The sequence below is a fragment of the Coregonus lavaretus genome (genome assembly GCF_964263955.1).
Source record: "Coregonus lavaretus genome assembly, chromosome: 9".
Taxonomy (NCBI): Eukaryota; Metazoa; Chordata; class Actinopteri; order Salmoniformes; family Salmonidae; genus Coregonus; species Coregonus lavaretus.
Window position 1 is genome coordinate 17,419,569 of NC_139996.1, and position 21,811 is coordinate 17,441,379.

General features: G+C 45.0%; 1 protein-coding gene and 1 pseudogene across 2 annotated transcripts in view; both read right to left on the bottom strand.

Annotated features, from left to right (window-relative positions):
• Nucleotides 1–17,528, bottom strand: part of LOC311134881 (tetratricopeptide repeat protein 38-like) — a 52,181-nt pseudogene extending 34,653 nt beyond the window's left edge. Inside the window, exons 1-5 of the transcript in view lie at nt 17,493–17,528; nt 17,010–17,087; nt 11,796–11,877; nt 11,349–11,523; nt 6,023–6,193 (exon numbers count right to left, since the gene is read on the bottom strand). The product of the transcript in view is annotated as a tetratricopeptide repeat protein 38-like (transcript). The remainder of the gene's footprint in view (nt 1–6,022; nt 6,194–11,348; nt 11,524–11,795; nt 11,878–17,009; nt 17,088–17,492) is intronic.
• An 865-nt stretch (nt 17,529–18,393) lies between these two features.
• LOC311135029 (protein-methionine sulfoxide oxidase mical3a-like) overlaps nt 18,394–21,811 on the bottom strand; it is a 106,145-nt gene continuing 102,727 nt past the window's right edge. The window contains exon 32 of the mRNA XM_084168882.1: nt 18,394–21,232. Within this exon, the coding sequence (XP_084025008.1) occupies nt 21,048–21,232 (185 nt within the window). The 3' untranslated portion in view covers nt 18,394–21,047. The remainder of the gene's footprint in view (nt 21,233–21,811) is intronic.

Genomic DNA, 21,811 nt, shown 5'->3' on the forward strand with positions numbered 1-21,811 from the left:
AGTGGTGATTGTTGATCACAGTAAGCACTAATATACTGAGGCAATTACTGTCTGGCTGAGAATGTATAGGCAGGCCCCAGCCCTTGACGGAATGCTACTGCAATAGTATGAGCCTTGGAGTTCCCTCATGAGTTCACATACTAGGAAAAATACAGTATTACCAAGAAGGCTATTTCTGATAAATAAAAAAGTATATCATTTGTGGATAATTGGCCCTCTTTCTGGGACTCACCCACAAACAGGACCAAGCCTGACCTGCTGAGGAGTGACGGACTCCATCCTAGCTGGAGGGGTGCTCTCCTCTTATCTACCAACATAGATAGGGCTCTAACTCCTCTAGCCCCACAGTGAAATAGGGTGCAGGCCAGGCAGCAGGCTGTTAGCCAACCTGCCAGCTTAGTGGAGTCTGCCAATAGCACAGTCAGTGTAGTCAGCTCAGCCATACCCATTGAGACTGTGTCTGTGCCTCGACCTAGGTTGGGCAAAACTAAACATGGCGGTGTTCACCCTAGCAATCTTATTAGGATAAAGACCTCCTCCATTCCTGCCATTATTGAAAGAGATCGTGATACCTCACATCTCAAAATAGGGTTACTTAATGTTAGATCCCTCACTTCAAAGGCAGTCATAGTCAATGAACTAATCACTGATCATAATCTTGATGTGATTGGCCTGACTGAAACATGGCTTAAGCCTGATGAATTTGCTGTGTTAAATGAGGCCTCACCTCCTGGTTACACTAGTGACCATATTCCCCGTGCATCCCGCAAAGGCGGAGGTGTTGCTAACATTTACGATAGCAAATTTCAATTTACAAAAAAAAAAATGGCGTTTTCATCTTTTGAGCTTCTAGTCATGAAATCTATGCAGCCTACTCAATCACTTTTTATAGCTACTGTTTACAGGCCTCCTGGGCCATATACAGCGTTCCTCTCTGAGTTTCCTGAATTCCTATCAGACCTTGTAGTCATAGCAGATCATATTCTAATTTTTGGTGATTTTAATATTCACATGGAGAAGTCCACAGACCCACTCCAAAAGTCTTTCGGAGCCATTATCGACTCAGTGGGTTTTGTCCAACATGTCTCTGGACCTACTCACTGCCACAGTCATACTCTGGACCTAGTTTTGTCCCATGGAATAAATGTTGTAGATCTTAATGTTTTTCCACAAAATCCTGGACTATCGGACCACCATTTTATTACATTTGCAATCGCAACAAATAATCTGCTCAGACCCCAACCAAGGAGCATCAAAAGTCGTGCTATAAATTCTCAAACAACACAAAAATTCATTGATGCCCTTCCAGACTCCTTCTGCCTACCCAAGGACGTCAGAGGACAAAAATCAGTTAACCACTTAACTGAGGAACTCAATTTAACCTTGCGCAATACCCTAGATGCAGTTGCACCCCTAAAAACGAAAAACATTTGTCATAAGAAACTAGCTCCCTGGTATACAGAAAATACCCGAGCTTTGAAGCAAGCTTCCAGGAAATTGGAACGGAAATGGCGCCACACCAAACTGGAAGTCTTCCGACTAGCTTGGAAAGACAGTACCGTGCAGTACCGAAGAGCCCTCACTGCTGCTCGATCATCCTACTTTTCCAACTTAATCGAGGAAAATAAGAACAATCCAAAATTTATTTTTGATACTGTTGCAAAGCTAACTAAAAAGCAGCATTCCCCAAGAGAGGATGGCTTTCACTTCAGCAGTGATAAATTCATGAACTTCTTTGAGGAAAAGATCATGACCATTAGAAAGCAAATTACGGACTCCTCTTTGAATCTGCGTATTCCTCCAAGGCTTAGCTGTCCTGGACCTGCACAGCTCTGCGAGGGCCTGGGATCGGGAGAGACACTTAAGTGTTTTAGTACTATATCTCTTGACACAATGATGAAAATAATCATGGCCTCTAAACCTTCAAGCTGCATACTGGATCCTATTCCTACTAAACTGCTGAAGGAGCTGCTTCCTGTGCTTGGCCCTCCTATGTTGAACATAATAAACAGCTCTCTATCCACCGGATGTGTACCAAACTCACTAAAAGTGGCAGTGATAAAGCCTCTCTTGAAAAAGCCAAACCTTGACCCGGAAAATATTAAAAACTATCGGCCTATATCGAATCTTCCATTCCTCTCAAAAATTTTAGAAAAAGCTGTTGCGCAGCAACTCACTGCCTTTCTGAAGACAAACAATGTATACGAAATGCTTCAGTCTGGTTTTAGACCCCATCATAGCACTGAGACTGCACTTGTGAAGGTGGTAAATGACCTTTTAATGGCGTCAGACCGAGGCTCTGCATCTGTCCTCGTGCTACTAGACCTTAGTGCTGCCTTTGACACCATCGATCACCACATTCTTTTGGAGAGACTGGAAACCCAAATTGGTCTACACGGACAAGTTTTGGCCTGGTTTAGATCCTACCTGTCGGAAAGATATCAGTTTGTCTCTGTGAATGGTCTGTCCTCCGACAAATCAACTGTACATTTCAGTGTTCCTCAAGGTTCCGTTTTAGGACCACTATTGTTTTCACTATATATTTTACCTCTTGGGGATGTTATTCGAAAACATAATGTTAACTTTCACTGCTATGCGGATGACACACAGCTGTACATTTCAATGAAACATGGTGAAGCCCCAAAATTGCCCTCGCTAGAAGCCTGTGTTTCAGACATAAGGAAGTGGATGGCTGAAAACTTTTTACTTTTAAACTCGGACAAAACAGAGATGCTTGTTCTAGGTCCCAAGAAACAAAGAGATCTTCTGTTAAATCTGACAATTCATCTTGATGGTTGTAAAGTCGTCTCAAATAAAACTGTGAAGGACCTTGGCGTTACTCTTGACCCTGATCTCTCTTTTGACGAACATATCAAGACTGTTTCAAGGACAGCTTTTTTCCATCTACGTAACATTGCAAAAATCAGAAATTTTCTGTCCAAAAATGATGCAGAAGAATTAATCCATGCATTTGTTACTTCTAGGTTAGACTACTGCAATGCTCTATTTTCCGGCTACCCGGATAAAGCACTAAATAAACTTCAGTTAGTGCTAAATACGGCTGCTAGAATCCTGACTAGAACCAAGAAATTTGATCATATTACTCCAGTGCTAGCTTCCCTACACTGGCTTCCTGTTAAGGCAAGGGCTGATTTCAAGGTTTTACTGTTAACCTATAAAGCGTTACATGGGCTTGCTCCTACCTATCTTTCCGAGTTGGTCCTGCCGTACATACCAATACGTACGCTACGGTCACAAGACGCAGGCCTCCTAATTGTCCCTAGAATTTCTAAGCAAACAGCGGGAGGCAGGGCTTTCTCCTATAGATCTCCATTTTTATGGAACAGTCTGCCTACCCATGTGAGAGACGCAGACTCGGTCTCAACCTTTAAGTCTTTACTGAAGACTTATCTCTTCAGTAGGTCATATGATTGAGTGTAGTCTGGCCCAGGAGTGTGAAGGTGAACGGAAAGGCTGGAGCAACGAACAGCCCTTGCTGTCTCTGCCAGGCCGGTTCCCCTCTCCACTGGGGTTCTCTGCCTCTAACCCTGTTGCAGGGGCTGAGTCACTGGCTTGCTGGTGCTCTTTCATGCCGTCCCTGGGAGGGGTGCGTCACTTGAGTGGGTTGAGTTACTGACGTGATCTTCCTGTCTGGGTTGGCGCCCCCCCCTTGGTTTGTGCTGTGGTGGAGACCTCTGTGGGCTATACTCGGCCTTGTCTCAGGATTGTAAGTTGGTGGTTGGGGATATCCCTCTAGTGGTGCGGGGGCTGTGCTTTGGCGGAGTGGGTGGGGTTATATCCTTCCTGTTTGGCCCTGTCCGGGGGTTTCTTCGGATGGGGCCACAGTGTCTCCGGACCGCTCCTGTCTCAGCCTCCAGTATTTATGCTGCAGTAGTTTATGTGTCGGGGGGCTGGGGTTAGTTGGTTATACCTGGAGTACTTCTCCTGTCTTATCCAGTGTCCTGTGTGAATTTAAGTATGCTCTCTCTAATTCTCTCGTTCTCTCTTTCTCTCTGAGAACCTGAGCCCTAGGACCATACGTCAGGACTACCGGGCATGATGACACCTTGCTGTCCCCAGTCCGCCTGGCCTTGCTGCTATTCCAGTTTCAACTGTTCTGCCTGCGGCTACGAAACCCCTACCTGTCCCAGACCTGCTGTTTTCAACTCTTAATGATCGGCTATGAAAAGCCAACTGAGAGACCTGAGCCTTAGGACCATACGTCGGGACTACCGGCCGTGGTGACTCCTTGCTGTCCCCAGTCCGCCTGGCCTTGCTGCTATTCCAGTTTCAACTGTTCTGCCTGCGGTTATGGAACCCCTACCTGTCCCAGACCTGCTGTTTTCAACTCTTAATGATCGGCTATGAAAAGCCAACTGAGATTTATTCCTGATTATTATTTGACCATGCTTGTCACTTATGAACATTTTTGAACATCTTGGCATGGTTCTGTTATAATCTCCACCCGGCACAGCCAGAAGAGGACTGGCCACCCCTCATAGCCTGGTTCCTCTCTAGGTTTCTTCCTAGGTTTTCGCCTTTCTAGGGAGTTTTTCCTAGCCACCGTGCTTCTACACCTGCATTACTAGCTGTTTGGGGTTTTAGGCTGGGTTTCTGTACAGCACTTCGAGATATTAGCTGATGTAAGAAGGGCTATATAAAATAAAATTGATTGATTGATTGATATCAGTTTCACTTAAGGACCAAAGGATTGACAGCCGTCCCATATAGATTGCAAAATAGTTGGGAAGAGATCTTTGACGTACCGATCCCATGGCATAGTGTTTATGAACTGACACGCAAAACGACACCGGATTCAAAAATTAGAATCTTTCAATTTAAATTATTATATAAAATTCTTGCTACCAATATAATGTTATTTATTTGGGGGATACAATCTTCCCAGCTCTGCAGATTTTGCTGTGAAGAGACAGAATCATTAGATCATTTATTTTGGTTCTGTCCATTTGTAGCTTGTTTTTGGACACAGGTCCAGGAATGGCTAAAGGATTGCAATATTTACCTGGAACTAACCTTGCAGATAGCATTACTGGGTGATCTGAAAAGTCATAGTCAATCAATCAATAATATAATAATACTTTTAGCAAAAATGTTTATTTTTAATTCACAATCTGTAGAAGCAATGAGAATAGAAAGGTTCAGAACTTTTGTAAAACATCACAGTACGGTTAAAATATATATGGCAAATAGAAATCCTATATGGATGGTGTTAAGAGATAGATGGGAGGTATTGAATAGAGTTGAAGGATGGGACTAATAACAAATAACAACAAATAATAACAAAGATAGCTAATAATGTAAGCATACTGTGTCCATAATAAGTATATAGGTTGTATATTGGGAGCTTTTGGGAAAGAGCACAGTTAGAAAGATATGGCATATAGAAGCAAACCGGATGGACATCATGAAAATGATCGGAGAGGTTGAGAGTAGAAGAAGTTCAGGAGCAAAAAAAAAAATAAATAAAAAATAAAAAAAATATATATATATATATATAATAGAATTATTGTAAAATTAACTCTGTCCATAAGGTGTAGATAGTAAGTATAGACCGGAAGTAGAGGCCTGGGCATTGTTGTTCACTAATTTACTCCAAGTAGGGAAAGGATGGTGGGGTTGAAAATTAATAAAGGGGAGTATATATATATTAAAAAAAAACAAAAAAACATGGGGGATTGGAAGTGATGCAGACAATTACATTGATAGAAGATACAATCTATCTGCAATATTAAGCTGATCCATTCCCCCCGAAAAAAAGAAAAAAAAAAGAAAAAAGAAAAGAAGGCTATATCTGACTGAAACCTTGAGTTTCAAGTTGTCAGAGAAATGGTAACTCGCATTAACCTATCGCAATTCCGAGACAAGCGTAATCAGATAAGGGTACCCTTGGGACAGTTAAACAATAGCATCTCCTCAGAGTACAAAAAAGCCCCAATTACTGTGTAATCACTACCTGTGGAGGGGCATGTGGGGCTTCCAGTGAAGCAGCACAGTTCCCTACCTATAGATGGGGATGTGGGGCTTCCAGTGGGGCAGCACCCGGGCCACAGAGTCCCTCATCTGGGTCTGGGCCCCCAGGTAGAAGAAGCCATCGTGGGAAAACTTGAGGACGAGCAGGTCAGTAGGATCCACCAGGATCTCCTCACACACGTCACATGCCTTAGGGAAACTCCTACAGAGGACAGCCAGTAGTTATTCTCTATTGTCTCAAGTCACCTTAAAACCACAAAAACACAATGAAAGCAAATCAACAAAAGAGCAAATTAGATGTTACCTTGAACACTAACTTTTAGTAGTCATTCACTAACTGTAAATTACTACTAAAATGTAATATTATTTATACTGTCACGACTTCCGCCAAGGCTGCCCCGCCTCCTGGTTCGGGCAGGCTTCGGCGTTCGTCGTCACCGGAGCTACTGCCGATCTCATTCTCATCACTCCACTTGTCATGTCTTGTCAATCACACACACCTGGTGCTCATTCCCCTAATTAGTATGTGTATGTGTTCCCTCTGTTCCCCTTGTCTTTGTGAGTGATTGTTTGTTTTGAGAGCGTGTAGCTCGGTTGAGCTACTATTCACTGTGTTTATGCCAAGGTAGATGTTTTCCCTTGTATAGTTTCATTTGACGTTTGGGGCGTTTGATTTATGTAAACGGAATAAACTCTGGACTTCGGTATTTTACCTCCTGCGCCTGACTCCTTCATTCACACCTCATCACAGAATCACTCACCCGATCTGATATGGAGTCAGCAGGAGAAGACTGCATGCCTGGAGTTGTGGCAAGGGTCCAGGAGTATTCCTCGATGTTGGCCAGCATGGGGGAAGCAACGGATTGGGTTTTTCAGGTGGTACAACGCCTGTAGAGGAGAGGATCCGATCTATCGAGACCAGCTGGTCAACCGGATCCAGCCACCTACACCCCAGCCCCTGGAGGGATCCAGATATCCCGGCCACCGGCGTTTGATGGGACGGCAGCGCGATGTAAGGGATTCCTACTCCAACGAACACCCAAACGTGTTCAGAGCCCTTTGCGGCGCAGTGTACTTTATCTATCTCCTTTCCCGATCACTTGGTAGGTTCCCAGTGTAAGGCACTAGTCGATTCAGGCGAAGCTGGGAATTTTATGGACAGGGCATTTGCACGCCGTCAAGGCATTTCATTGGTTCCCCTAACCATTCCACTCCCCATTAGAGCACTTGATAGTCGACCATTAGGGTCCGGGTTGGTTAAGGAAGTTACGGTACCAGTCACCATGATTACGCATGTTGAGCAGATCACCTTTATGATTATTGAGTCTCCTGCTTACCCTGTTGTCTTGGGTATCCCGTGGTTAGCCCTTCACAACCCCAATTTCTCATGGCCGCAGAGGGTTCTTACGGGGTGGTTGGGTAGGTGTCTAGGTGTTTCCGTTGGTGCGACCACGGTGGAAAGTCCAGACGGTACCCCCACCGTGCGCATTCCCCCTGAATACCATTATCTGGCGCTCGCGTTTTCCAAGATGCAAGCGACTAAATTACCACCTCATCGGGAGGGGGATTGCGCGATAAACCTTCGGGTAGACGCTGTACCTCCCAGGAGTCATGTGTATCCCCTGTCGCAGGCTGAAATGGAGGCTATGGAAACATACGTCACCGAGTCCCTGCGCCAGGGGTATATACGTCCCTCCACTTCACCTGCCTCCTCGAGTTTCTTCTTTGTGAAGAAGAAAGATGGCAGTTTACGCCCGTGCATTGATTATCGACCACTGAATAATGTGACGGTACGATTTAGTTATCCTCTTCCCCTCATTCCTTCAGTGATTGAGTCAATGCATGGGGCCCGCTTTTTCACCAAATTAGACCTCAGGAGTGCCTACAACCTGGTGCGTATTCGGGAAGGGGATGAGTTGAAAACAGCATTCAGCACAACCTCGGGGCATTATGAATACCTGGTGATGACCTACGGTTTGATGAATGCTCCATCCGTTTTCCAGTCCTTTGTGAACGAGACATGCTTGGTCGCGGTGTGGTGGTCTACATTGATGACATCCTGGTGTATTCCGCTACGCGCGCCGAGCATGTGTCCCTGGTTCGCAAGGTACTGGTCCGACTGCTGGAAAATGATCTTTATGCCAAGGCAGAGAAGTGTGAGTTTTTCCAGCAGTCAATCTCCTTTCTCGGATATCGCATTACCACCACAGGTGTGGAGATGGAGGGAGACCGCATTGCAGCCTTGCGTAATTGGCCGACTCCAACCACGGTAAAGGAGGTGCAGCGCTTCCTTGGCTTTGCCAACTACTATCGAAGGTTTATTCGGGGCTTTGGCAAGGTCGCAGCTCCCATTACCTCCTTGTTGAAGGGTGGGCCGTCCCGGCTCCGCTGGGCTGCTGAGGCTGATTTGGCCTTCAGTAGATTGCGGGGCCTGTTCACCTCAGCCCCGGTACTGGCTCACCCCGATCCATCACTACCGTTCGTAGTGGAGGTGGATGTGTCCGAGGTAGGGATAGGAGCTGTCTTATCCCAACGCTCGGGCACGCCACCCAAGCAACTGTGCCTTATTTTCTAAGAAGCTCAGCTCGGCGGAGCAGAACTACGGCGTTGGTGATCGGGAGCTGCTGGCTGTTGTCCGAGCTTTGACGGTGTGGAGACATTGGCTCGAGGGGGCGAAACACCCTTTCCTCGTCTAGACAGACCACCGTAACCTGGAGTACTTTCGGGCAGCGAGGAGGCTGAATCCTCGCCAGGCCAGGTGGGCCCTCTTCTTCACCCGGTTTGATTTCATACTCTCATACATTCCGGGTACGAAGAACATGAAGGCAGATGCACTGTCTCGGCTGTATGACACAGAGGAGAGGCCCAGAGACAACACCCCCATACTCCCGGCCTCATGCATTGTTGTGCCGGTAGTATGGGCGATGGACGCAGGAATAGCGCAGGCATTACGCACAGATCCATCTCCACCGCAGTGTCCAGCTGGGCTGCAGTACGTGCCTGCGCTTATCCGTGATCGTCTGATCTACTGGGCACACACGTCACCCTCCTCTGGTCATCCAGGTATCGGTCGTACAATGCGCTGCCTGACCGAGAAGTACTGGTGGCCTACCTTGGTTAAGGACGTGAGGGTGTATGTTTCCTCATGCTCAGTGTGCGCCCAGAGTAAGGCACCTCCCAGCGGGTAAGCTTGTCAATCACACACACCTGGTGCTCATTCCCCTAATTACTATGTGTATAAGTGTTCCCTCTGTTCCCCTTGTCTTTGTGAGTGATTGTTTGTTGTGAGAGCGTGTAGCTCGGTTGAGCTACTATTCACTGTGTTTATGCCAAGGTGGATGTTTTCCCTTGTATAGTTTCGTTTGACGCTTGGAGCGTTTGATTTATGTAAACGGAATAAACTCTGGAGTTCGGTATTTTACCTCCTGCGCCTGACTCCTTCATTCACACCTCGTCACATCTCTATTGCTTAATGTGTTTCTAGACTTTTTAAGGAGGTAACCATTTGTTTTTAGAAGCCTGTGCCGAAGTCATAAGGCTGAGTCCCCTAGTAAAAACAAACAGAGGCAGTGGGGGTGTGAATGGTCTGTTTTGCTGGGTGACCTCAATCCAAGGATTTCCTTTGACCCAATTCCAGTGCTGTTACTCAAGACAAGATAAACAGATGTTTTTTGTTTTATCTTGTGGAATCTGTTCTGCTGTCCAAGATTTGGACCTCAATCGCACTCCTCTTACTTGAACATACTCGTTGAACATCTCATTCCAAAATCATGGACATTAATATGGAGTTGGTACCCCCTTTGCTGCTATAACAGCCTCCACTCGTCTGGGTAGGCTTACTACTAGATGTTGGAACATTGCTGCGGGGACTTGCTTCCATTCAGCCACAAGCGCATTAGTGAGGTCGGACACTGATGTTGGGCGATTAGGCCTGGCTCGCAGTCGGCGTTCCAATTCATCCCAAAGGTGTTCGATGGGGTTGAGGTCAGGGCTCTGTGTAGGCCAGTCAAGTTCTTCCACAACGATCTCGACAAACTATTTCTGTATGGACCTCGCTTTGTGCTCGGGGGAATTGTCATGCTGAAACAGGAAAGGGCCTTCCCCAAACTGTTGCCACAAAGTTGGAAGGACAGAATTGTCTAGAATGTCATTGTATGCTGTAGCGTTAAGATTTCCCTTCACTGGAACTAAGGGGCCTAGTCCGAACCATGAAAAACAGCCCCAGACCATTATTCCTCCTCCACCAAACTTTACAGTTGGCACTATGTATTCGGGCAGGTAGCGTTTTCCTGGCATCCGCCAAACCCAGATTCGTCTGTCGGACTACCAGATGGTGAATCGTATTCATCACTCCAGAGTCCAACGGCGGGGAACTTTACACCACTCCGATGCTTGGCAGTGCGTATGGTGATCTTAGGCTTGTGTGCAGCTGCTCGGCCATGGAAACCCATTTCATGAAGCTCCTGACGAACAGTTCTTATACTGACGTTGCTTCTACAGGCAGTTTGGAACTCAGTAGTGAGTGTTGCAACCGAGGACAGACGATTTTAACGCACTTCAGCATTTGGCGGTCCCGTTCTGTGAGCTTGTGTGGCCTAACACTTCGCGGCTGAGTCGTTGTTGCTCCTAGATGTTTCCACTTCACAATAACAGCACTTACAGTTGACCGGGGCAGCTCTAGCAGGGCAGACATTTTACGAACTGACTTGTTGGAAAGGTGGCATCCTATGACGATGGCATGTTGAATGTCACTGAGCTCTTCAGTAAGGCCATTCTACTGACAATGTTTGTCTATGGAGATTGCATGGCTGTGTGCTTGATTTTATACACCTGTCAGCAAAGGGTGTGGCTGAAATAGCCGAATCCACTAATTTGAAGGGGTGTCTACATACTTTTGTATATATAGTGTACCATTCTCTATGTTTTAACCTTTTGGCAGATTGTAAAACTATTAGGGATTCACATTTTTGTCATTTAGCAGACATTCTTATCCAGAAGCAATTAGGGTTAAGCACCTTGCTCAAGGGTACATCAGCTCTGGGATTCAAACCAGCAACCTTTTGGTTACTGGCACAATGCTCTTAACCGCTAGGCTACCTGCCTCCCCCATTCTCCTTACTACTGCCCCAGTGTTCATTTATTTTTGCTCATCTTGAATAATGCCTTTTGTAGATTTAATAAAGTGTTCTACTATGTGTCTTTTCCTACCATTCAGTGTAAAATATGTATACATTTTAATGCATAACATTACTTTATTGGTTTGTAATATGTGTTGTTGTGAGTCTTCTATTTCCCCTTGGGGATCAATAAAGTAAATCAGATCACTTTCTGATGTCCAGTAGTTCCCTGGTTCTCACCCCTTGGAGAAGTGGTCCATGGCCCTGACGTGCAGCCTCTCCCTGGAGGTGATGTCCAGCTGGCTCTGGGCCAGCTCTACAGTCCTCTTGACCACGCTGGCCAGGTGATCGTTCAGACGCACCAAACTCCCCTTCCCCACCAGATCCAGCCCTGTGCTGATCAAATGACCCATCACTGCAAGGCAGGGCACAGGGCCACAGAAGTATGTGGTCAAGCCCTAGCCACTACTTCTATTCACTTATCACAAGGTAGTAGTGGGGACATGAGTGAATGATTTAGTACTAAAGTACTGAACGTAGATTATAGAGTGTCATAGCTTTTTAAAACTGTATCTTTATATGCTGAATCTCATTCTGTGCAAGCCTACTGAGGGTTTAACACCCACACAGTGCTATCTTTTATAAAGAGAATGGATTTGCCAGAAGTCTCACCATGTTCTCACATAGCAAAGTCTAAGTCAGCTGACCTGACTGCAGCGATGCATCCCTCGATTCCTCCAAGGGTCTCATCGTTGCGCCAGGTTACATACTGGGTGACAAGAAAACCATTCACAAACCAAAAAAGAAAGCGAGAATGTGTGCATGTCATAAAAAGGAACACATGTTCTCTATCCAGTAATGAGTTGGTTAATCAAATCAAATCAAATGTTATTTGTCACACGCCGAATACAACAGGTTGTCACGTTCGTTGAATGACGGGTCAGACCAAGGCGCAGCGTGATATGCGTACATGTTTATTTAACACGAAATAAACACAACGACAAAACAACAACCGAAACGAAACGTGAAGTCCAAGGTAGAACACACAACATTCCTTACAAGGAACAAGATCCCACAACTAGACAGTGCCAATAGGCTGCCTAAGTATGGTCCCCAATCAGAGACAACGAGCGACAGCTGCCTCTGATTGGGAACCACACCGGCCAACATAGATCTATACATGCTAGATCCCACACATAGAAAAAGCACAACAAGGAATATACACACCCTGACTCAACATATAAGCGTCCCCTGAGTCAGGGCGTGACACAGGTGTATACCTTACCGTGAAATGCTTACTTACATGCCCTTAACCAACAATGCAGTTCAAGAAATAGAGTTAAGAAAATATTTACTAAATAAACTAAAGTACAAAAATTATATAAAATCAAAAAGTAACACAAGAAAATTACGTAACAATAACATGCTATATACAGGGGGTACCGGTACCGAGTCAATGTCAATGTGGGGGGGTACAGGTTAGTCGAGGTAATTTGTAAAGTGACTATGCATAGATAATAAACAGTGAGTAGCAGCAGTGTAAAAACAAAGGGGGGTCAATGTAAATAGTCCGGGTGGCCATTTGATTAATTGTTCAGCAGTCTTATGGCTGTTAAGGAGCCTTTTGGTCCTAGACTTGGCGCTCCGGTACCGCTTGCCGTGCGGTAGCAGAGAGAACAGTCTATGACTTGGGTGACTGCAGTCTTTGACCATTTCTTGGGCCTTCCTCTGACACCGCCTAGTATGTAGGTCCTGGATGTCAGGAAGCTTGGCCCCAGTGATGTACTGGGCCGTACGCACTACCCTCTGTAGCGCCTTACTGTCAGATGCCGAGCAGTTGCCATACCAGGCGGTGATGCAACCAGTCAGGATGCTCTCGATAGTGCAGCTGTAGAGCATTTTGAGTATCTGGGGACCCATGCTAAATCTTTTCAGTCTCCTGAGGGGGAAAAGGTGTTGTCGTTCCCTCTTCACAACTGTCTTGGTGTGTTTGGACCATGATAGTTTGTTGGTGATGTGGACACCAAGGAACTTGAAACTCTAGACCCGCTCCACTTCAGCCCCGTCGATGTTAATGGGGGCCTGTTCGGCCCTCCTTTTCCTATAGTCCATGATCAGCTCCTTTGTCTTGCTCACATTGAGGGAGAGGTTGTTGTCCTGGCACCACACTGCCAGGTCTCTGACCTCCTCCCTATAGGCTGTCTCATCATTGTCAGTGATCAGGCCTACCACTGTTGTGTCGTCAGCAAACTTGATGATGGTGTTGGAGTCGTGCTTGGCAACGCAGTTGTGGGTAAACAGGGAGTACAGGAGGGGACTAAGCATGCACCCCTGAGGGGCCCCAGTGTTGAGGATCAGCATGGCAGATGTGTTGTTGCCTACCCTTACCACCTTGGGGCAGCCCGCCAGGAAGTCCAGGGTCCAGTTGCAGAGGGAGGTGTTTAGCCCCAGGGTCCTTAGCTTAGTGATGAGCTTTGTGGGCACTATGGTGTTGAACGCTGAGCTGTAGTCAATGAACAGCATTCTCACATAGGTGTTCCTTTTGTCCAGGTGGGAAAGGGCAGTGTGGAGGGCGATAGAGATTGCATCATCTGTGGATCTGTTGGGGGGCGGTATGCGAATTGGAGTGGGTCTAGGGTTTCCGGCATGATGGTGTTGATGTGAGCCATGACCAGCCTTTCAAAGCACTTCATGGCTACCGACGTGAGGGCTACGGGGCGGTAATCATTTAGACAGGTTACCTTCGCTTTCTTGGGCACAGAGACTATGGTGGTCTGTTTGAAACATGTAGGTATTACAGACTCGGTCAGGGAGAGGTTGGAAATGTCAGTAAAGACACTTCCAGTTGGTCCTCGCATGCTTTGAGTACATGTCCTGGTAATCCGTCTGGCTCCGTGGCTTTGTGAATGTTGACCTGTTTAAAGGTCTTGCTCACATCAGCTACGGAGAGCGTGATCACACAGTCATCCGGAACAGCTGGTGCTCTCATGCATGCTTCAGTGTTGCTTGCCTCGAAGCGAGCATAAAAGGCATTTACCTCGTCTGGTAGGCTCACGTCAATGGGCAGCTTGTGGCTGGTTTTCCCTTTGTAGTCCGTAATATTTTTCAAGCCCTGCCACATTCGACGAGCGTCAGACCCGGTGTAGTAGGATTCAATCTTAGTCCTGTATTGACGCTTTGCCTGTTTGATGGTTCGTCTGAGGGCATAGCAGGATTTCTTATAAGCGTCTGGATTAGTTTCCCGCTCCATGAAAGCGGCAGCTCTAGCCTTTAGCTCGGTGTGGATGTTGCCTGTAATCCATGGCTTCTGGTTGGGAAATGTACATACAGTGAGGGAAAAAAAGTATTTGATCCCCTGCTGATTTTGTACGTTTGCCCAATGACAAAGACATGATCAGTCTATAATTTTAATGGTAGGCATATTTGAACAGTGAGAGACAGAATAACAACAAAAAAATCCAGAAAAAAGCATGTCAGAAATGTTATAAATTGATTTGCATTTTAATGAGGGAAATAACTATTTGACCCCTCTGCAAAACATGACTTAGTACTTGGTGGCAAAACCCTTGTTGGCAATCACAGAGGTCAGACGTTTCTTGTAGTTGGCCACCAGGTTTGCACACATCTCAGGAGGGATTTTGTCCCCCTCCTCTTTGCAGATCTTCTTCAAGTCGTTAAGGTTTCGAGGCTGACGTTTGGCAACTCGAACCTTCAGCCCCCTCCACAGATTTTCTATGGGATTAAGGTCTGGAGAGTGGCTAGGCCACTCCAGGACCTTAATGTGCTTCTTCTTGAGCCACTCCTTTGTTGCCTTGGCCGTGTGTTTTGGGTCATTGTCATGCTGGAATACCCATCCACGACCCATTTTCAATGCCCTGGCTGAGGGAAGGAGGTTCTCACCCAAGATTTGACGGTACATGGCCCCGTCCATCGTCCCTTTGATGCGGTGAAGTTGTCCTGTCCCCTTAGCAGAAAAACACCCCCAAAGCATAATGTTTCCACCTCCATGCTTGACGGTGAGGATGGTGTTCTTGGGGTCATAGGCAGCATTCCTCCTCCTCCAAACACGGCGAGTTGAGTTGATGTCGATTTTGGTCTCATCTGACCACAACAATTTCACCCAGTTCTCCTCTGAATCATTCAGATGTTCATTGGCAAACTTCAGATGGGCATGTATATGTGCTTTCTTGAGCAGGGGGACCTTGCGGGCGCTGCAGGATTTCAGTCCTTCACGGCGTAGTGTGTTACCAATTGTTTTCTTGGTGAATATGGTCCCAGCTGCCTTGAGATCATTGACAAGATCCTCCCGTGTAGTTCTGGGCTGATTCCTCACCGTTCTCATGATCATTGCAACTCCACGAGGTGAGATCTTGCATGGAGCCCCAGGCCGAGGGAGATTGACAGTTATTTTGTGTTTCTTCCATTTGCGAATAATCGCACCAACTGTTGTCACCTTCTCACCAAGCTGCTTGGCGATGGTCTTGTAGCCCATTCCAGCCTTGTGTAGGTCTATAATCTTGTCCCTGACATCCTTGAAGAGCTCTTTGGTCTTGGCCTTGGTGGAGAGTTTGGAATCTGATTGATTGATTGCTTCTGTGGACAGGTGCCTTTTATACAGGTAACAAGCTGAGATTAGGAGCACTCCCTTTAAGAGTGTGCTCCTAATCTCAGATCGTTACCTGTATAAAAGACACCTGGGAGCCAGAAATCTTTCTGATTGAGAGGGGGTCAAATACTTATTTCCCTCATTAAAATGCAAATCAATTTATAACATTTTTGACATGCGTTTTTCTGGATTTTGTTGTTGTTATTCTGTCTCTCACTGTTCAAATAATAATAATAATAATATGCCATTTAGCAGACGCTTTTATCCAAAGTGACTTACAGTCATGATAAACCTACCATTAAAATTATAGACTGATCATTTCTTTGTCAGTGGGCAAACGTACAAAATCAGCAGGGGATCAAATACTTTTTTCCCTCACTGTACGGTAACTGTGGGGACGACGTCGTCGATGCACTTATTGATGAAGCCGGTGACTGAGGTGGTATACTCCTCAATGCCATTGGATGAATCCTGGAACATATTCCAGTCTATGCTAGCAAAACAGTCGTGTAGCGTAGCATCCGCGTCATCTGACCACTTCCGAATTGAGCGAGTCACTGGTACTTCCTGCTTTAGTTTTTGCTTGTAAGCAGGAATCAGGAAGATATAATTATGGTCAGATTTGCCAAATGGAAGGCGAGGGAGAGCTTTGTATGCGTCTCTGTGTGTGGAGTAAAGGTGGTCTAAAGTTATTTTCCCTCTGGTTGCACATGTGACATGCTGGTAGAAATTACATAAAATATTAATATTAGACATCTCGCACCAGCAGTTAATGAGATGGGTGAGGAGGTTGAGGATATTACTCTTTAATTATTATTTAAATGTGGTGTGCTTTCTGGCGCCAAATGACTGCTTTAGCTTCACCCAAGTTGGTGCTTCATTTTGGTATGGAGTCCATGAACTGCAGTGGCTGAGCTCTAACTTCATCTGAGTCCTACTATGGAGAAGCTGCAAGGACAACGAGACACCTTGATGACACCATGTTGCCTGCCCCCGGCCTTGCCCCAGAGATCATCTTTGCTTGCTCTCCGCCTTTGACATCCTCCCTCCGATGACCACTCAAGCCATGAACTTTCCTGACCCTCTCATGACTTTCCATCTGATGAATGATGCTGTTGTTTTTTAAATTGCTTGTTTTTTTGTGGTGCTTTAAATAGCTTTGAGATTCTTTATGTAATGAATAGCGCTATAAAAGTTGAATAAATTATTACTATTATTATAATGTCAGCAATTATACATAATGACCATTCTGTGTGTGTGTGTGCTTGTGTGTACAAAGCTAATAAAAGGACTGCCTGTGTGAGTATGGCATCATACATTATGCAGGCCTCATTGCTAGATGTGGACAATGGAAGACCCTCTGCCCTCCAAGCCTATGGAAATAGAAAGCTGTTATGACAATAACCTACGGATGTCCAGAGAGGACATATGAATAAAAAAACTTCCCTCGTTATGTCGAGATCACAACTTATTTTTCTCATGATTACGACATAACAAAAGTTGTCTTGTTGAGAACACAAGATCATTTTCTCGTGATCACGACATAACAAAAGTTGTTTTGTCGAGATCACGAGATAATCTATAAATAGGAGTGGAGATATTGATCATAGATTGACTGAGGCTGAGGCGGCAGAGCCCACAGTAGATCAGCGCATACGTTTTTATTGATCGCTACACTTACGGATGGTACATTTCATGCTAACATCATGCTTTCATTTATGTTTGGAGCACATTATCATTTTATAAGTTAGAATGTTAGCACGCTAAATGTCCCTTACCACGCAGCGTGGGAGACAGAGCTGCCTGTTAGGCATTGTTCAGTGCTTAAATGCCCCATGAGAGCATTGCGACCACTGGGCTCCTTGATGAGGTGGTTATCATGCATCTGAACAAATGAATGGATGACGCGTGATACTTTTTATTAACTTGTGATCGTGACAAAACAACCTTTGTTATGTGATCACGAGAAAATTATCTTGTGATCTCGACAAAACAACTTTTGTTATGTCATGATCATGAGATAAATAAGTTGTGATCTCAACATAACGAGGGAATTATTTTTTTATTCATATGTCTGGACTTCTGTACTAACCTTGTTCCTTGAGAAGAAACTATAAACTGTTGGCCTCAGGAGACTTTTGTTGTGAAGTGGGATTCTAGTGTGTACTGCCGACAGACACCTTCACTGCACTGAGGCTACTGCAATAGAAAATAGTTTATTATCGCGATAACATAGCCTACAAACATTACAGTAGCAAATGCAGCTTGTTGTCATGCTTTTATGTTTGTGTGCACAATGATATCGATAAAGACAGGACAATAGTGTAAAATGTAGCTATCCACTGAAAAGCAGCTGTAAACCTCTGTCCGGAATTTGGCATGGCCAAACAATCACCTTTAACTTTCCTTTTATTATGGACTATTGAATTTAAACAAATACTATGCAATGCAATTCATAACATGCAGCATTGGTCATTGGTCATCTTATCTGACAGTCCCTGAAACTAGATCATTTCTACTCAGCTGTCTTGCGTGTCTAAAAACGTTTCCGTCTCGTCTGCAGACATCAGATGGCCTCGCTAGAATACTGGATACACAAATACCGGAGTGGCGTTTTCAACCAGCAAGTGGATCAAATGTATCAGTGTGTGAAGAAACTAAATGCCAGGTTTTGCCCTTGTAAAAGTGAAAACTTCCTTTAATTAATTTATTGCCATACTGTCATGTTGGGAAGATTCTGAGACAGTTGCACTAATATGCCATAAAATAAGCACTCCTGGTTTGAATTGGGCAACTAATCAAGCTGAGCTTTTCATCAGGTGTGCTAGTTCTGGAATATACCAAATAAGTGGAATTGACAGGGGGTACCTGCTATGCAGGACTGTCATTAAGGTTATTATTCACATTTCTATTATAAAATCATAGTTGTAGTAGGTTTATACAAAAGCCTACCCATAAAAGGAGACATACTTTTCTAAATGAACAACTGCATTGTTTTATTGCCGTTTCAGCATACATCCAACACCCTATGCATTATGACTAAATGAAGCAGCATTTATGTATCTGTTGTGTGTCAACATACAGTTTTAAAAATTAGGATTCATTTTTCTTACATATGATACATTTTTGCACACATGTTAATAAATATCAATAAAATCTGTCAAACTTATTACACACCATCTAATCCAGCCTTGAAATTATGTAACTTTTTTGTATTCACAGCTCCATTTAATTCTTACACAAATTGTCACTGTATGTACCCATCTATACAGCAAAAAAACAAAACTGTGAGCAACCAAAGATTTACAGTTTGGCAGAAAGGCTAGTAAGGTCAAATGCCTCCTGTGACTGACAGAATAGAAGCGGTTTACTTAGAGCAATAGAGCAACTTCGTGTCTCCACTTCTACTCATAACTGCTGTTTGACAACCTGTAGTTGTATGAAAGGATTTTACCAAAAAACACAAAATAGAAATGTACCTCCGGTAGGATACATAAAAGTTTAAACCCTAAAAAGAAAACGGTAAAAAATTTAAACTTAAGTGTAAAAGGCATCTTGCTCCAAAGCAGGTCATGTCTCAGCCCCAGGGATAGTGAAGCCAGAGGCTGTGTTTGAGTTCTGTGGTTTATCCATTTGATATTGCAAAATATCCAATGACGCAAGTGTCTTGTGACACCAGTTAGTGATGTGTCAGTTCACTTAAGGTTATTATGATGATAACACGATGCATTGATACTGTGTAAGCTCAATAAGACACTGCCCCTAATGTCATTATCTTTTCACTGTTTAACATACACTGAGGACATTTCATGGTATATGCCAATTAGTATTGAATAAGGGTTACTGATTATAAAATGAAATATCAGTGTGATTTATGGTGAATGGCATGGTATGGAGAAGTCGCATGATCACTCAGAACTAGTCCCCGTGTGGCGCAGTGGTCTAAGGCTGTGCCACTAGAGATCCTGGTTCGAATCCAGGCTCTGTCGTAGGGCGGCGCACAATTGGCCCAGCATCGTCCAGGGTAGGGGAGGGAATGGCCGGCAGGGATGTAGCTCAGTTGGTAGAGCATGGCGTTTGCAATGCCAGGGTTGTGGGTTCAATTCCCACGGGGGGCCAGTATGAAAAATAAAAAAATTATGTAAGTCGCTCTGGATAAGAGCGTCTGCTAAATGACTTAAATGTAAATGTAACTAGGACACCAACAGATGTGTCAAGTGGGTTGCTTGCTAAAGTGTACATGTGTCAATTAATCTATGCTACAGGTTAACTATTCACACCAGCACAACTTTCAGAGTCAAAGACAATGTAACGCAGGATATTTTTCTCTATGAGCCTGCAGCAGCCTCCACTCCTGACACACAATGGCTTCTTGGTGATGGAGTTTTCAGTTGGTGTCCTTGCAGTCAATGTCATAAAGAGAGCACAAGTGCAATCCGTCGAGCCTCCAGTTCGGGCACTCTCCTCCGTGAACACGGAAAATACCAAAAACAGTTCATTCAGGTTCTCTGTCAAAACCAAGCTAATAAATACAAAACAAACAAGTGACCAGATTCTATTGATCCTTAGTGTTGACTCTTAGGGTGAATCTCTGTGCAAAAAAATGATGGGCCTTTTAGAGTGCCATCCTTATTGGCTCCTCAGAACGTGGAAGCCAGTGTGTAATTGGAGTGAAAGGCAGCAAAAGCAGAGGATGTCCTTCCCCCAGTCAGCAGTCACAATAGCAGAGGATGTCCCTCCCCCAGTCAGCAGTCACAATAGCAGAGGATGTCACGAGGTTAGGTTGAGACTGATAGGATGAGAGTGAGACCACTCCTCCCCTTCCCACAGAAACCCTGTAACACTGTAACAGGCAATAGGTCAAGGGCCTACCCTCATCTAAAACCACAGCTTCGCTAATGTGTCGTGTTCTACACATGTAGTACATAGAAACAGGTATCATACATTGAATTCCTTTACATCAGCAGGACCTAACCTCTTCCTTCCCTTTGCGTGTCTGAGATTAAAAGAAATAATTAAAAGAAAAACAGTTCCCCATTCTGGAGAACCACTGAGGTTCTGAGAAAGTCCAGGCTGTAGTTGCTCCTCCCACCGTGAGGTGAGATATCACTGTAGGTAATGATGCCTGGCTGGTGGCAGGGTAGATATGTAAACATTATAGACTGCTCCAACAGAGGAGCCGTAATGGGACAACTCCATTCTGCACACATTCTCTGCTGGGTTAACTGGGACCAAGCATGGGACCGTGGGTTGGGCCTTCATTGAGCCCTGACACAGGGGAGGGGTAGAGTATTATCTGAGTTAGGGTGGATGGTGAGTCTAGTCTCTCCTCCTCAGGCCCAGTTGAGGTTGAAGCCCTTGGAGAGCATGACAGACTCCAGGTCCTTGTCCTCCTCCTTCTCACTGAGCCTCTGCTCCTCCAGGAGGGCTACCAGGGAGTCTCTCTGCTCCACCACCTCCAGCATCTCATTCAGGATGTGCTTCTCCTGCGCCAGCTCCACCTCCGTCTTCAGGTGGTCTGAGGAGGAGAGGGGGATGAAAAAGAGAGAAAGAGGGACAGATAAGTGGAGAACTCATACAGTGGGGAAAAAAAGTATTTAGTCAGCCACCAATTGTGCAAGTTCTCCCACTTAAAAAGATGAGAGAGGCCTGTAATTTTCATCATAGGTACACGTCAACTATGACAGACAAATTGAGGAAAAAAAATCCAGAAAATCACATTGTAGGATTTTTAATGAATTTATTTGCAAATTATGGTGGAAAATAAGTATTTGGTCACCTACAAACAAGCAAGGTTTCTGGCTCTCACAGACCTGTAACTTATTCTTTAAGAGGCTCCTCTGTCCTCCACTCATTACCTGTATTAATGGCACCTGTTTGAACTTGTTATCAGTATAAAAGACACCTGTCCACAACCTCAAACAGTCACACTCCAAACTCCACTATGGCCAAGACCAAAGAGCTGTCAAAGGACACCAGAAACAAAATTGTAGACCTGCACCAGGCTGGGAAGACTGAATCTGCAATAGGTAAGCAGCTTGGTTTGAAGAAATCAACTGTGGGAGCAATTATTAGGAAATGGAAGACATACAAGACC